Raw genomic sequence first — 13785 nt, 5'->3', positions numbered from 1 at the left:
GCACAGCTGCCCCAGGAGCACCGAGGGGCTTCTGGTTGCCGCAGAACAAGTTAATGATTTAAGCCCCAACCGAGCTGAGTTGTTTTTTAAACCTCCACGTCGGGACGCGTCGGGAAGGAGAGAGTTCGAGCCGAGAGCAGCCAGCTCCCGGGTGACGGGGGCGGGGGAGCGTCCCACTGCTGCGGGGGTGCGGGGGGAGGACCGCGGCCACCTCTCTCCCCGCGGCGGTCGCTTGCTGCCACCTGGTGCCGCCTCGCCACAAGTGCTGGAGTGGCGGCGACCGAAGCGCGGACCCACGCCGAGCCCGTGTCCTTCTGCAGCAGGGCAAGGGGAGAGCAGGAGGAGCTGCCTTTCTTCAGTGGGGCTTTTATTGTGCAAAAAATGGCCTCATCACCACTGCAAAACTGGGGGATCTCCGGTTTGACGCAGCTGTGGAGGTGGCTGCAAACCGTCCTTGTTGGGATGGAAGAGACGCAGAGGGGATGCCCGACTTGTCCCAGCTCCATCAGAGCTCCCTGCAGAGCTGCAGGAGGGAAATTCTTTCCCCAGAGGGGAAAGAAGGGAGTGGGTAACTCGGGAACAGGAGGCAGAATTCTGCTCTCAGGTGCGGACAAGCAGCTGCACAGCGGCAGGCAGGTTTGTTCCAGCCCCATGCATCACCCACCAGGTGCACCCAGCAGGGCCTGGGCTTGCCAGGTCCTCGTTGCTGTGATAAAGTACTTTTGTCACTTCCCGAGGCTGACATGGACTAAGAGTACCTGGCAAAAACGTGTGCCATTGATCTTATTGATCTTTAGTTTTAATTCTGCATCAGAGGAAGTGGACTGATGAGAAGCAAACACTGTCCTGGTGGGAGCAGCACCGGGTGCACGGGGTGAAAGCACGAAGCCCAGCAGTGCTACGGGCAATGTGGCAGCTCGCCCAGAGCGCCCACACAGCTGTTCCCCGAATCACATCAAAAAAGAAAGAAAATTAAAAAAAAGAAAATAAATAGAGCAGCACATCAAGGCTGCATGTGGGTCTTACTCTGCAGGGCAAACTGAGGGCTTCTAGGAAGCGGCTTGTTGCAATGCCTCCACCTTAGGAATGCATCCTCACCGCCGTCTGCTGTGCAAAAAAGAAACCCCCAAAACAATGAAGCCCACCAGAATGCAGACCCCATGCACCTTCCTTGCCTTCCCCACGCTGGTTGCAGCAGCACACACAAAGCTGGCGGGGCACCGTGCCTCTGTGGGCGCCCCGTCCCACGCGGGCAGCAGGGACATGTCATAGGATCACATGTCCCACAGTGCTCCCATCCCAGCTTCCCCAGGATAAACATGTTCAGCTGCCAGGAGGGCTGAGAAATGCTGTGAGTCAGGGGAAGGTTCAGACAGTGCGGGGAAGGACTGTGGGGCAGCTCCCACGTGGCACCCTGCACTGCTCGGCCCCACAACAGCACAACACCCTGCTTTCCCCAGAGCTGAACCAGATCCCGGGTGGGAGCACCACTGCCCGCTTCCCAGGGCCACAGCTTTACCTCGGGGTGAGGGCTCTGGTGGCAAGGGGCAGCCCTTGGCACGCAGCAGTGTGGGGCTTTGCTGGCTCCCAGCACGGAATGAGGGGTGAGGTGTCAGCGCCCACTTCCAGGTGCTCCCTGTGCCCATCGGTGCGCTCAGCTGCTGCCAGCCCCTGGGCAAAGGGCTGGGGGTTCTATCACCGGCAGGGGCTGCCCCTGCTCCTGCAGCGATGTCCGGCTGCAGCCAGGAGGTGCCCATAGCGTGCTTTCACCATGTTTTTAACTGCAAAGACTCAAGTCACACGGCCCCCAAGGTTTTATTGTGCATCTTGGCTGTTTAGGGCTACTTCCTCTTACACAGAAAAAAAACAGTAATTTCACCTTTTATCTCAGAGGAGGTGAGCATGGAGCCCTCCTGCTCATCGTGATCTCAATATTACCAAGTGTTCCTCATGGCAAAGCCTGGAACTCGCAGAAGTGTGAGAGGAAAGAAGAGAGTGAGGCCCCGACGCTGCCATCTCACACAGCCCTGTCCATCCCAAAGGAAAGAACTCACTGCACGGAGCACTCTTTAAATTCCTAGATTTTAATTGCCATAGAAATCCTCTGCAGACAGCAATCTGTGGCATATGAGAAACCATACAGATACCTAACAATCTCTTTTCTGCCTTTTACCACACAAAACTATCAGCAATTTTTTTTTTAAATTATTTTTTTTAAATCAACTCCTGTAGTAGAAACCATAATGAGCGATTAACAGGAAATTGCTAATTTTCCAAAAGAACGAACGTTTCTTCTCTCCAAAAGAGCAGAGAAACCACTGGGGGAGTTCCAAACATATGTACAGGTACCTCGGCGTGGTGGCTGCCACGCACCGGCCGGTTCCCCTCTTCCACACGTTTTCAGCACCGTCACCATTCACAGAATTCACGGAATTCATTAAGAAACTTGTTATTTACATCGGAGCGTTCTGCAGCACAAGGGGACAGAAAGGAGCCGAGACACGCTCGCCCCGCGCTTGCCCACCACGCAGGCTGTTAAGGCATCACGCATGCACAGGAGCTGCTCAGGGATCTGAGGAAATGTGCACACCCGCGGTGTGAACGTGTCTGCACACACACAGCTGCTTGACTTCCACACCTTCTCTCTCATCATCCGAACGAGGAGGGGAGCGCCGTGCCCGGAGCGTGGGGTTTGCACAGCACGGCAGCATGCAACGCGGCGCTCACGGGGTGGGAACACGGCGAGTCACGCTCCGGGACGCTTCCTCCTCTCTGCGTTCGTCAGAGGGTCCAGGGGAACGTCAGTTACAACTGTGTGCCAGCAACGTGGGCAATGTGGGCTGCAAAGGGAGCTTCAGCACACTGCATGGCTAGTGGGTTGTGGTTTCTGCTCATTTCTGCTGTAACCTAGGAGTAGAAAAGGCTCAAGTCCTGTTCCTGCATCTACATGGGTTGCTCAGAGGTCCTAGGTCGCTGTGTCAGCAGTGCTATAGGTTGGTGTGTCAGTGACTCTGCCTGCCTCAGGGACTTTGGCACGTTCACCGTGGTTTGTACAAATCCCTGAGAACTCATCAATGCTTCGATGTGTTACAGCTCCGAGACGCGGCCTCGGCACGGTTCTGGCCCCGTCACGCCTGCTTCTTGCTGTTGCCTGTGCTGTGCAGCATGGCCAGGAATTCCAGGATGAGGTTTGCCGTCTTGCGTGGCCGCTCCACCACCACTGAGTGGCCGCAGTTCTCCAGGATGGACACATGGCAGTCCGGGATGGCGCTTGCTAAGATGTCAGCACCAGAAACATCCAGGACCTGGATGTTGGGGAGAAAAGTCACTGCCATAGCACTGGGCTTTACTGGCCATGGTGGAAATCCCATTAGAGGTGCCTTTGCAGGCCCAATCGACATCGTAGAGTCATTAAGGTTGGAAAAGACCTCTAAGATCATCTAGTCCAACTGTCAACCCAGCACCCTTCACCACCATGCCCACTAAACCTTGTCCCTCAGAAACATCTGCACGTTTCTTGAACACCTCCAGTGACAGTGACTCCACCACTTCCCTGTTCCAGTGCTTGGCCACTGTTAATCCAATAGCACAGGACACTGCCCACCACGCCTGCCAAAAGGGCTCCTTTGGTGTCCCAACGAGAAACAGACTGCTCAGCACTTCACCACATGGCACGTTGCATTTGTCAACCCAACAAATGCTGATGCTGAGCATCAAAACAGATGCTGAGCAGGGATGCAGACATGGCCTTTGTGATGCTGGTTGGGGGGGGCTGAGGCCATGCTGTACCCATCTCCCCAGGGCTCTGCACTGGGTGCCAGCCTATGTCTGCACCTTGCCCCTTCCCCACCCTCCAGATCTCCCTGTTCTCCCTCTGTAACCACATGGGGAGACGCTTTCTCCTTCTCACCTGCCCACAGAAGAGCACATCTCTTCCTGGTTGCCAGGACAACTCTGCTGGCACGTTATTCCTCTTATTCCTCCTCCCAGACTAATTCAGCCCTGGCAGCACCCAAAAGCCCGAAGCCAAGAGGTGGCCACATACCTGGTCCTGCTTTCCCCAGATGACCTGCGTCGGTGCTTTGATCTTGTTCATGTTCTCGTGGAGGGAATGCCGGGACTTCTCATCCACAATTTCTAAAAACACTGGGGCAGACGGGGGAAGAGTGAGCCTATGGAGAAGGATGCTTTGTGCACAGCCCCATGACATGGATGGGAACCAGCTCATGGGCAGGGGCGGTGGGACAAGCCATGAAGGGCCATCTCTGCAAAGGTGGTGGCATTCAGCACCTCCACCAAACTGCAACAGAGGCATTCTCCTTCAATCCCACCTCCCCATAGACGTCAGTAAGCATTGGACCAGCTAGGGGGATGAGGACAAAGCAGCAGCCCCATTGCCTGTGCATCCCTAAATCCATCCACCCCATTGGCCCCTTGGGCTCTCAGCATGGGGCAGCCCCGGGACGCAGGACACACTTACATTTTCGGTAGAAATCATTGTGTGGGATGCGGACGTCCACCAGGCCCTGGAGGATCTGCAGGGGGAGAACAGGGACATACTGGGGGGCTGCACCTCGCACGGGGCCAGGATCGTGCCTGCCCCACCACGAGCTAGCCCACAGGCAGTCTGGCTGTCGCAACAGCGCTTGGGTAACAAGCGTTTCACCAACAACTATTTGAGCCTTTTATGATGCAAAACTGCATTTTTCCCCACGGGCTGGCAGGCTGTCTGTCTCAGCCATGACTCTGCTTTTCTTCCTTCTTTTATTCTTTTGCCAAAAAAACTGGTCTTGGCACGACCTCATATTTTTTTCTTATTCTCCAATCTACTCATCCCAGACTTCCTAAGGAAAACCTGGCTAAATAGCAAGCTCCTTGCCAAGTTCCTCTCACCTCACAATGCGATGATTAACATTTCCATAGCTTCTGCTAAAAAAGCAACAAACATTCCCCCTCCAGGCTGGACAACAGCCTTCTTCTTTATTTATTTAGTGCTTCCTGACAGCCATGTTTATTGAAAAACACTTCTGCTTCCCAGCTCGCTGCTGGAACTCCTGCGCCTCACGCAGGGCTATTCCAGCTGCCACTGGCAGAGGGCAGTAGGGAAGCCCATGGGGAAGCTGGTGGGCAGATCCGGGGTGAGGCAACACCACTGCCGCCCCAAAATCCCACTCCTGGCTCCTCACCTGCTGCGGCACCTTGAAGCGAACGTAGGAGCAGAGCTTCAGCATGTCGGCCATCTCCTCGGGTGTCGAGGGAATCAGTGGGATCCTGTCGGTGCGCTCAGACTCCTTCAGCTCCCGGAGCATCTTGACGAACTTGCTATCGGTGAAGCTCGGCAACCCTGGGGCGAGGAAGATGGGGTGAGCACAGTGCAACACGGCTGCAGCAGAGCCCCCAGGAGAAGCCCCCTGCCCTGCATGGGCTCCTGCACCCATTTGCTTGAGGCTCTAGCTCTAGCTGGACAAACTCCAAAGCTCTGGAGAACAGCGATCTGGGCAGGGCTGCAAATTCCTCCTGTGAGCTCTGTGCCTCGCCAGAGAATTTCAGACTATATGTATGAATTATTTCAACAAATTTTGTACTCTCTGATGTGCAAGGGCTACTTTAGCCCCAGCACTGTTCTCCTCCATGTTTTTCCAGCCCCATGTTACGCACCTGCAGGACATATCAGAGTCAGGCTGCACACATCCTCCGGGTACTGCGCGGCATAAACCCCAGCAACATTCCCACCCATGGAGGTGCCAACTAGGTGGAAGGGCCTCTTGTTCAGCTTGATGCACTCCACAAACTGCACAGGAGCAGAAGGAGCGTTGTTAGGGCAGAGGAAGCAAGAGCGTGGTGTCCTCAGAGAAATTCTGCTCAAAACCATGAGGCCAGTGGACTGACCCAGCAGCCTGGACAGGACTGTGGGAGGGAGTGGGGTCGCATGGGTACCAGCATCTCTTACATCCCTCATGCAGCAGGATTGGGAGCAAAGCACCAAGAGGCTTTACCTGGTGGATTCTCTTCGCTTGTCCCATAATGGAGTAATCGTCCAAGGCTGAGCGGGTTGTGCCTTCATGCCCGGGCAAGTCCACACACACTAGGTGCAGGTTCTTGGGGAGGAACTGCCAAACAAAATGGGGCAATCACACCAATGGGAAGGCAGATTTGCATGCACAGGGATAAAAAGGATCCAATGAACAACAGTCACAGAGCTGAGGGTATTCCTAGAGCATTACAACAATCGTTACAGCCCATGTGCCCCTGCACCGCCCCTGAGCCCAGACTCAGTAAGCAGCAACAAGAAAACTGGAGTCTCACCTTGACTATGGACAGCCACATGTCTTTGTGGCCTGAGAAGCCATGTAGCATCAGGATAGATGGCCGGTACCCTGGTCTTCCTCTATAGGAATAACAAAACTGATAGCTGTCATCACAGTTTACGTATCTGACCTGCATGCCCAGGGCTCTACGCCAGTACCTGGAAACAAGGAGAAAATAACTCCAGGAGCAAGGCAAGACCAGGGTGTAATGGGACCCCTTTCCCATATGCCACCTCAATGGTCTTTGAAAATGTGTTTAGGCACACACACCAGCGATCTGTTGGTGAACGTCCCCCACCCAGAAGATACCAGCCTGACCACACAGAAAGACTGGGCTATTCCTCTGAAAGCAGACAGCTCCCACCAGAGCAGGCCTGCAGCCTGGTTAAAGATGCTGCAGTAAAACTCCCGGCCAGAGGGGACCTGGGCAGAGATTATCAGTGACACTTTGGACAGATGATGCGTTCGTGCGGTCCAAGACCATGGAATAGGTACGATTTCTCTACGTCTCCCCTGTAGTCAAAAGTGACCCTTGTCAGAACAACTGTTGGGCTACTCCTGGCAGCCAAGACACTTCCGAATACCTCTACACACAATATCAGAATTTACATGAGACACAGAATCAAGGTCACCAACGCTGTGCTGGGCTGTCCTAGCTCTCTGCCCACTCAAAGCTTATGCATAGCGCAATCCTCTTTTATCATAATCCCTTTTTTGAGGGAGTTAGTGGGACTTAAGCGATATCATGGCCATGCGCGGGTCCTACAAGGAGAGGCGAATTTCTCCCTGAATAAGTGTCTTAAGAGTGCTCGCCTCAAAGGCACTGGTGTAAACCACTGATGGGCAAGTTGATAACATTTTTAGCAACTGATCCTGATGGATCAATTCAGCAGAAGACAAAATAATCTGTGCAAAGCTGAACTGATCCCCCGCAAAGTGTTAACAGGCTCAGCGGCCACAGCTAAACTGCTTAACCCGCAGGCGGCAGCGGCTGACCCTGCTGGGCTGGCCCCAGGTGCCCCCCAGCCCCTGTGGGCACTAGCAGAGAGCCACAATCAGCCGTCCAGGTCCTTGTGCTGTGGGAGCTCAGCGTCGTTGAGGAGGAAAGTGAGCGATGGGAGAAGTGCCCGGGGCTGTGCCACCACCTCTCTGCTCTCACTCAGCCCTTAATTCACAGCCCTGAAGGACATTGCTGCGGGTTCTTCTCTGCTTCCCCCTCAACACCGCGAGGTGATGCTTTGCCCCATGACACACAGCGGGGTGCTGCCGTGGGGTTGGTTTGCTGAGGTTTGCATTACCTCGCCCCTCCCACCGGCTCCCAGATGCTTTGATTAGAGGGTTGCTATTAAATGCTCCATTGGAAGGGCAGACTTAATCACACTGTGCAGCTGAGCGGCAGGGCGGGATAACATCCTTTGCTGACAAGAGGTCACTTGGATGGGGAACACCCCTGAGCCAGGCTGCGGGAGCCACCATCTGCCACCGGCACGTGACGGCAGCCGTGTGGGAGGCCGGTGAGATGCCGAGATGCTGCCCAGCTCCCTGCAGGAGCATGACTCCAGCTTTCCTCTGCCACAAGCCCAGAAATGAAAGCAGACAGCATGCTTATTGCTAATTTCCAGGGACATATGGGGATGAAGGACGTAGCGTCCGTCTGCTGCTATCAGGAAGGACAGGGTGCATGTGGGTAAGGAAAACCATCCCTGCGCCCACAAGAGAGGGGGAGAATGGGGAAAGCCCTTTCTGTAACTGCCAGCATGAGGACAGGCCCTGCCTTGGAAGCTGAGCCCCCTTTTCACAGGGGAGCACTCACCAGTAGTAGATGCGGATGAGCGCTGAGGGCCACAGCAGGAAGGAGGCCACGAAGGCCAGGATGGGGATGGCCAGGGTGCCGCCGGCTATGACGAACATGTTGAGCACGTCGAGGTCCATGCTGCTCCTCCGGCCTGGCCCCACCTGGGTGCATTGAGTGAGGGATCAGGGGTTAAACACCAGAAACAATTCAAGGCTAAATGAAATCTTGGCAGCCAGGAGAGGAGGAAAATGGCAGGGTGTGAGGCAAAGGACAGCAGTCAGGAGGGCAATAAAATGTCTTTCTCTTTTAAAGCTCAGTATGACTAATTATTACAATGTTATCCTCTCCACAGTGCATATTCCAGAGGGCAATAAGCTCCAGGCGGGCGCAGACCAAGGCAGGGCAATGCAGACAGCTCCTGGCCAGCCTAGCAGGCACAATGCCCACCCACGAGGTGCTCACGGTCCTGCAGCTCTCACATAGGCCCCACACAGGCACTGCCCGCTCCCAAATCCCCAGCATACAGCTGCTGACCTAGAATCCACAGCCTGAGTCCGTCTCCAGGCTCATTACTGCTCTGCACAGGCACTGACTAATCAAGGGAGCAGAGCCTATTAGTGGTCTTGGGAAGGGATGGAAGGAACCTGGCAGGGTGCTCTTTGGCCACCAGCCCTTATCCGAGACATGTTCATCCCTGTTCTCGATATGGCACCAAAACATCCCCGTCCTCCAAATGCCCAGGAGCCATTTTGTGCTTGCTGCCCTTCCCAGGATCCAGCCCAGCTCCCAGACAACCTCCAAACAATGTCCCCCCAGGTATCGCACCAGGACAGGTGCCCACAGCCCTTCGCTCTGCTCTCCCAACTGCGGGCTGCAAGGATCTATTTTTCTCATTAAGGGATTAAACCCTGCCACACACAGCCTTTAATTCCTGCTGCTCATCAGCCTATGTCTTGCCTGTTTCCTCAGCACTAGCTCTTTTGTCACACTTGGTTATAAAACAAATCACTTCCAGTGCCCGGTGTCCTCTCACCCATGTCTCCTCCTGCCCCAAATTTCCCCATGTCAGCACATGCAGATGTATTTCTGCTTCCTTTAGCAGCCAGGCTGGCGCGCTGTGCTGTGAAACAGGAACCAAAGCACCGCGGCCATATCCTCTCCCACAGCGATGCTGCGAGACTGAATCACATTACAAACACACGCTGTATGTGACCAAGATGAAAAGTTCACATAAAGTCTGTAGCAAAATCCAGTTTTCCACCTTCCCCAGGGGAAAAAAGAAAAGGAGGAACTGTAATTCAAGGAACGCAGCAAATGTTTGCACTAGACCCCTCCTTAACAAAGCCAAACATCAGCTACTTCTCAAGCCTGAATGACACAGTTATTCCTGTCATTATCATTTTGCAGGAAGGTCTTTGCTCCCCATGCTCCCTGCCTATAAACAAGTCCTTGGAGCAGCAGGAAAACCGTGTGCCAGCAGCAGGGCTGCACAGTCCGACCCACCTGCCAGCACCAGCATGTGTTGCCTTCGGCTGTGCCGCTAAGACAGGGAAGAAATTAAGCACAGAGCACAGGTGCTGCGGCCCATGAGGAAGACAAGTGAGCAGCATGGACAGCACAGGGATGCAGTGGGATGGGGCCACTGCCTCAACTCCCCAGCCTCCACCACTCCTGGAAAGCAAAGCAAAAAGGGGAGAGGCATTCAAAGCCTGGCTTACTCTGCAGAGATCCCTTCCTCCTCCTCTCGGCACAGGTCCTGCTCGCTGTGGGTGTCGTGGCGCGCTGCTGAAAGAGGAAAACAAGGTTAGGATTGCTCTGCTGCTTTCCTTCTCCTTGCTGACCCGCAGGCATAGAAAGCAGCCAGTTTGGGGTATTGAAGGCACCGGCTCCCCTTCCAAACATCACTGGTGCCTTCTGACTAACCTTTCCCCTGCTCGTGTAAACGCAGAACTTTGTGCAGCGTTGTGCCAGCAGGGCACTCGATCCAAGTGGGATCAAAGTGTGCGCTACAAGTGGAGATAATGGGAAAAGCAAGCGTGGCCCCAGGCACCTCGCAGCCACAGAGTGCAGGCTGCCTGGGAGTCCTTGGCTGCCTGCTGGAGGGGCAGCTCGGGCTGAACAGTGAAAGTAAATGGGAACAGCAGTGAGACTCCTGACTACCTCTTATTACTCAGCACGAGGCTGCAAGAGTTGTGGGGAACAGTGCAAAGCAAGGCTCCCACTTTCATCAGTTAACTCATGAACACCCATTAGGCAAGTCTGATAAATGGCTTGTGATGATGACAGCAGTAAGGCTCTGTATCTGGCAGGGCACGGGATACTGAACCAGGAACACCGGTTTGGCCTCTGCATCCCACGGCTGCTGGGAGGGGGCTGGGAGACACCCCAGAGCTGGGGTGCAGGTACCCCCAAGCGGGCACTGACATGTGCCAAGGGAGGGTGTCACCAGGCCAGCTGTCTGCCCACTTCTCCCCTGTGCCACATTTTTGCATCACGTGCAAACAGAGAGGCCAGGAGATGGGAGGGGGCTGCAGGGTGCTGCAAGGACAGTGTGTCAATGACAGTCCCCAGGGCCAAAGGGACAAGTGGCTTAGAGCCAGTATTTGTTCTCTTCCAAGCTCATAGGGGCACCCCAGGGAGGCCAGAGAAGACCCAGCGGTGCAGCCCAAGTATACGCGGTGATTTTTTTCCAAGCCTCATGCAAGATGCAGCAGCACACAGCAGTGTGTGGGATCAGAAACCTGCATTTAGCTCAAAAACAAAACCCGAGCCCACGGATGTGAAAGCAGCTCGCATCGTTTCCCAGGGAGACCGTGAGGCTTTGCACTGAGCAGTGCTTCTCACAGAGCAGCTTTTGGGGGTGCTGCAGTAGGCACGGGGCGAGCTCCTGCAATGGGACAAGCGCTGGTGGGGCTGCAGGAGGAGCCGGGGGAGCAGGGGGAGCAGGGGGGTTATGGCTGCAAAGCCCTTGCGATGCGGAGCAGCTCCAGCTGGGAAGCAACACACCCTGCAGCTGTGTGCATGGCCAGGGAGCATTTTCACGCCGAGAACAACCCCTGTGCACACAGCGCTGCTCATCAGGCGTGTCAAAACTCAAGTAGAAAGGCTATGGGTCTGCGCTGGGCAGGGCTGGGCAGGCAGGGCTGCCTCCCGCACACGGCTCCCTGTGCCCACGGCTCCCCATTCCTCCCCAGCAGCCCAACTGATCGTACATCTCCGAGGATCCAAATGCTAAGAAACACGTTTAAGCATACTCTGATTTTTCCGTGGAAGTAATTTTAAGATCCCACAGCAAGAACAGGGGGCTCCAGTGGGCTTCAGCAGCACGAACAGGGCCCCCAGGAGCCCCAGCTCACAGCACTAACAGTGTAAGGAAAACCAGCACCGTGCAAATAAACACCTCCCTCACAACCGCCTCCCCCCGCCATCCCCAGCAGCCGGAAAAACACTATTGACTATCATCAATGACATAGCTAACATTACGATTCCTCAGAGGTATGTTTCGCAGCGTGACCTTTCGGACACCAGTCCCAGCGAAGTAATAATTTAAGATGTATTCTTATTTGGACGATTTCTGTCCGTCAGCCAGCTCTCTGTCTTAATCCAGTCTCCGGAGGGCTGGAAGTAGGAAATGTGCCCTTTCACCTTCATTTATTTATAGACGGCGAAATGAGATCATTATTTCTGCAGCGCCGGTTCACAAAACACCCATCTCTGACCCACTTGCAGCTGCACGGCTCCACTCAGGGCCATGAGCCGGAGAGCCGGACCCCACCGCCACGCCACCCCCACCCCAGTGCAGATGTCACGAGCGCACCCGGCCTCAGCCCCCTCCAGAGGATGGGGTCGGGGTGCTGGCTGCATCCACTCTCTCCCCTCATCCACATATCCCTCCCCAAAAACCTGCTCCAGCAAAATGATGGCATCCTTCAGACAGCAGAGCAGCATCACCGCTCTCCTCCTCTTTGTGCCCTGATTTTTTTATTTTTATTTTTTTATTTTTTTGAAATTGGAAGGAAAATAATTAACGACAATTTTAAAACATAATCTTTACGAATTATTCCTTGCGTTCCGGTAAGGCCTTTCAGTCTCCTCCTCCCTCCCCGCCTCCATCAATACCAGAGCCCGGGGGGCACCGCTTCGGTATCTGAGTACCCCCCCCCAAGGTGCCCCTCGGCCCCAGCATTGCGCCCCCCCCAACTCCTCGCTCCCATCGCTTACCGAGCCGGGCCGGGCCGGACGGCAATGGCAGCGCCGAGAGGAACGCGGCGGCTCCGCTGCGCCCGCCTCCTCGCGCCGGTACCGGGAAGGATCCGCGGGGGCGCAGCGGAGCGCACGGGCGGTGATGGAAGGGGCGGTGCGAAGGGAGCTGCAGTGGGGGTGAAATCGGGGATGGAAGCGGTTGAGAAGGGGGTGCAAGGAGGGGGCGGAGAGGGGTGGAAAGGGGCTCGGAGGGGGATGCAATGGGGCTGCAAGGGGGTGGTGAAATAGGGGATGTAGTGGGACTTCAGAGAGGTTGCAAGGAGGGACACGACAGGGGGATGTAATGGGACTTTATTTGAGGTGTAATAGGGCTGCAGCAGGAGTACAAGGGGAGGATGCAGCAGGGGTACAAAAGGAGGATATAATGGAGCTGCAGTGGGGGTGCAAGCGGGGCATGCAATAGGGCTGCAGTGGGGATGCAACAGGGGAGCAAGCTGGGGACACAGTGGGGCTTCCACAGGGGTACAAGGAGTGTGCAAGGGGAGTGCAACAAGAAGGCAGTGGGGTTAACACAGGCTGCAAAAGGGTGGGTACAGCGGGATGGAGTGGGGCTGCAGCAGATAGGATCCAGGGGGGCTGTACTGGGGATGAAAGGGGGCATAGAGAGAAAATATAACAGGGATACAAGGGGGTGCAGTGAGGCTGCTGCAGTGAAAGGAAGGCGATGCAACAAGGAGGTAAGAGGGGGTGTGGTATGGCTGCAATAGAAACATACAAGGGTGGATGCAAGTGGGGTTATATCGGTGATGTTGAGGGGAGTGATGCACCTGAAACACTGCACAGCCCTCTTGCAGCAGGCCCAGAAGTAGGAGAAAATGTAGTTAAACTGGAAATAACATAATCTTCTGAATTAATGCAAGCGCATTGCAACGAATCCTCACCGTATCTGTGCTATGATAAAGCACGTCCCTCTGGCCTGGCTGGCTGCAAGAGCTGCAAGAAGTGCTGTGCAAAGGGCTTTACAGGTCAGAGTTTCTGGCAGTAACCCCAAGTGTTTGATAACGTGAGCTGCCAGAAGACATTGATGAGACCAAGCACAGGCAAGTTCAACACACATAGCCCGGCTGCGCACCAGCTCAATAAGTGTCAGTAACCAAACCTGCTGTTGCTAATGGGGCTGGCGACACTTTGGGTAGCTTTTGTAGGGCTTTCGTTTAAAGGGATTCCCAGCAAAGTTAATCTGAGCAAAGAACTTTGGTTAAGGTGCCCTAGCAGACACATGAGGCATTCCACACCTTTCTAAGCGCTGTTTGTGGCCCTGTTTGTTTGCACAGCCCTCCTGTGCCAGGCGCAGGGCTGGGATCAGCCCGGGACATGTCCTGTGGGACATGTGCAGATGTGAGCAATGCAACAGGCATCAGTATAGATCACGCAGAAGGAACACCCTGTGAGCAGCTGTGATGAACCACTGCACTTACA

General features: G+C 55.0%; 1 protein-coding gene across 4 annotated transcripts; it reads right to left on the bottom strand.

The window, feature by feature from the left end:
* ABHD6 (abhydrolase domain containing 6) lies at nt 2065-12474 on the bottom strand. Of its 4 annotated transcripts, XM_021409722.1 has the most exons (11): nt 12325-12409; nt 11582-11721; nt 9822-9888; nt 8122-8264; nt 6307-6466; nt 5997-6110; nt 5659-5791; nt 5187-5344; nt 4481-4535; nt 4046-4146; nt 2065-3305 (listed from the first exon to the last, which is right to left on the bottom strand). In XM_021409722.1, the coding sequence occupies exons 4-11, from the start codon at nt 8238-8240 to the stop codon at nt 3129-3131; spliced, it is 1017 nt and encodes a 338-aa protein (XP_021265397.1). In that variant the 5' UTR covers nt 8241-8264; nt 9822-9888; nt 11582-11721; nt 12325-12409; the 3' UTR covers nt 2065-3128. The 4 variants fall into 4 exon arrangements, with proteins under 4 accessions (XP_021265397.1, XP_021265395.1, XP_021265396.1 ...); XM_021409720.1 differs by lacking the exon at nt 11582-11721 and having other exon boundaries at nt 12325-12474; XM_021409721.1 differs by lacking the exon at nt 11582-11721 and having other exon boundaries at nt 9822-9885; nt 12325-12441.

This window comes from Numida meleagris, chromosome 11 (genome assembly GCF_002078875.1).
Source record: "Numida meleagris isolate 19003 breed g44 Domestic line chromosome 11, NumMel1.0, whole genome shotgun sequence".
Lineage (NCBI taxonomy): Eukaryota > Metazoa > Chordata > Aves > Galliformes > Numididae > Numida > Numida meleagris.
The sequence above is the reverse complement of the archived record's forward strand: the minus strand, read 5'-3'. Positions and strand labels throughout refer to the sequence as shown.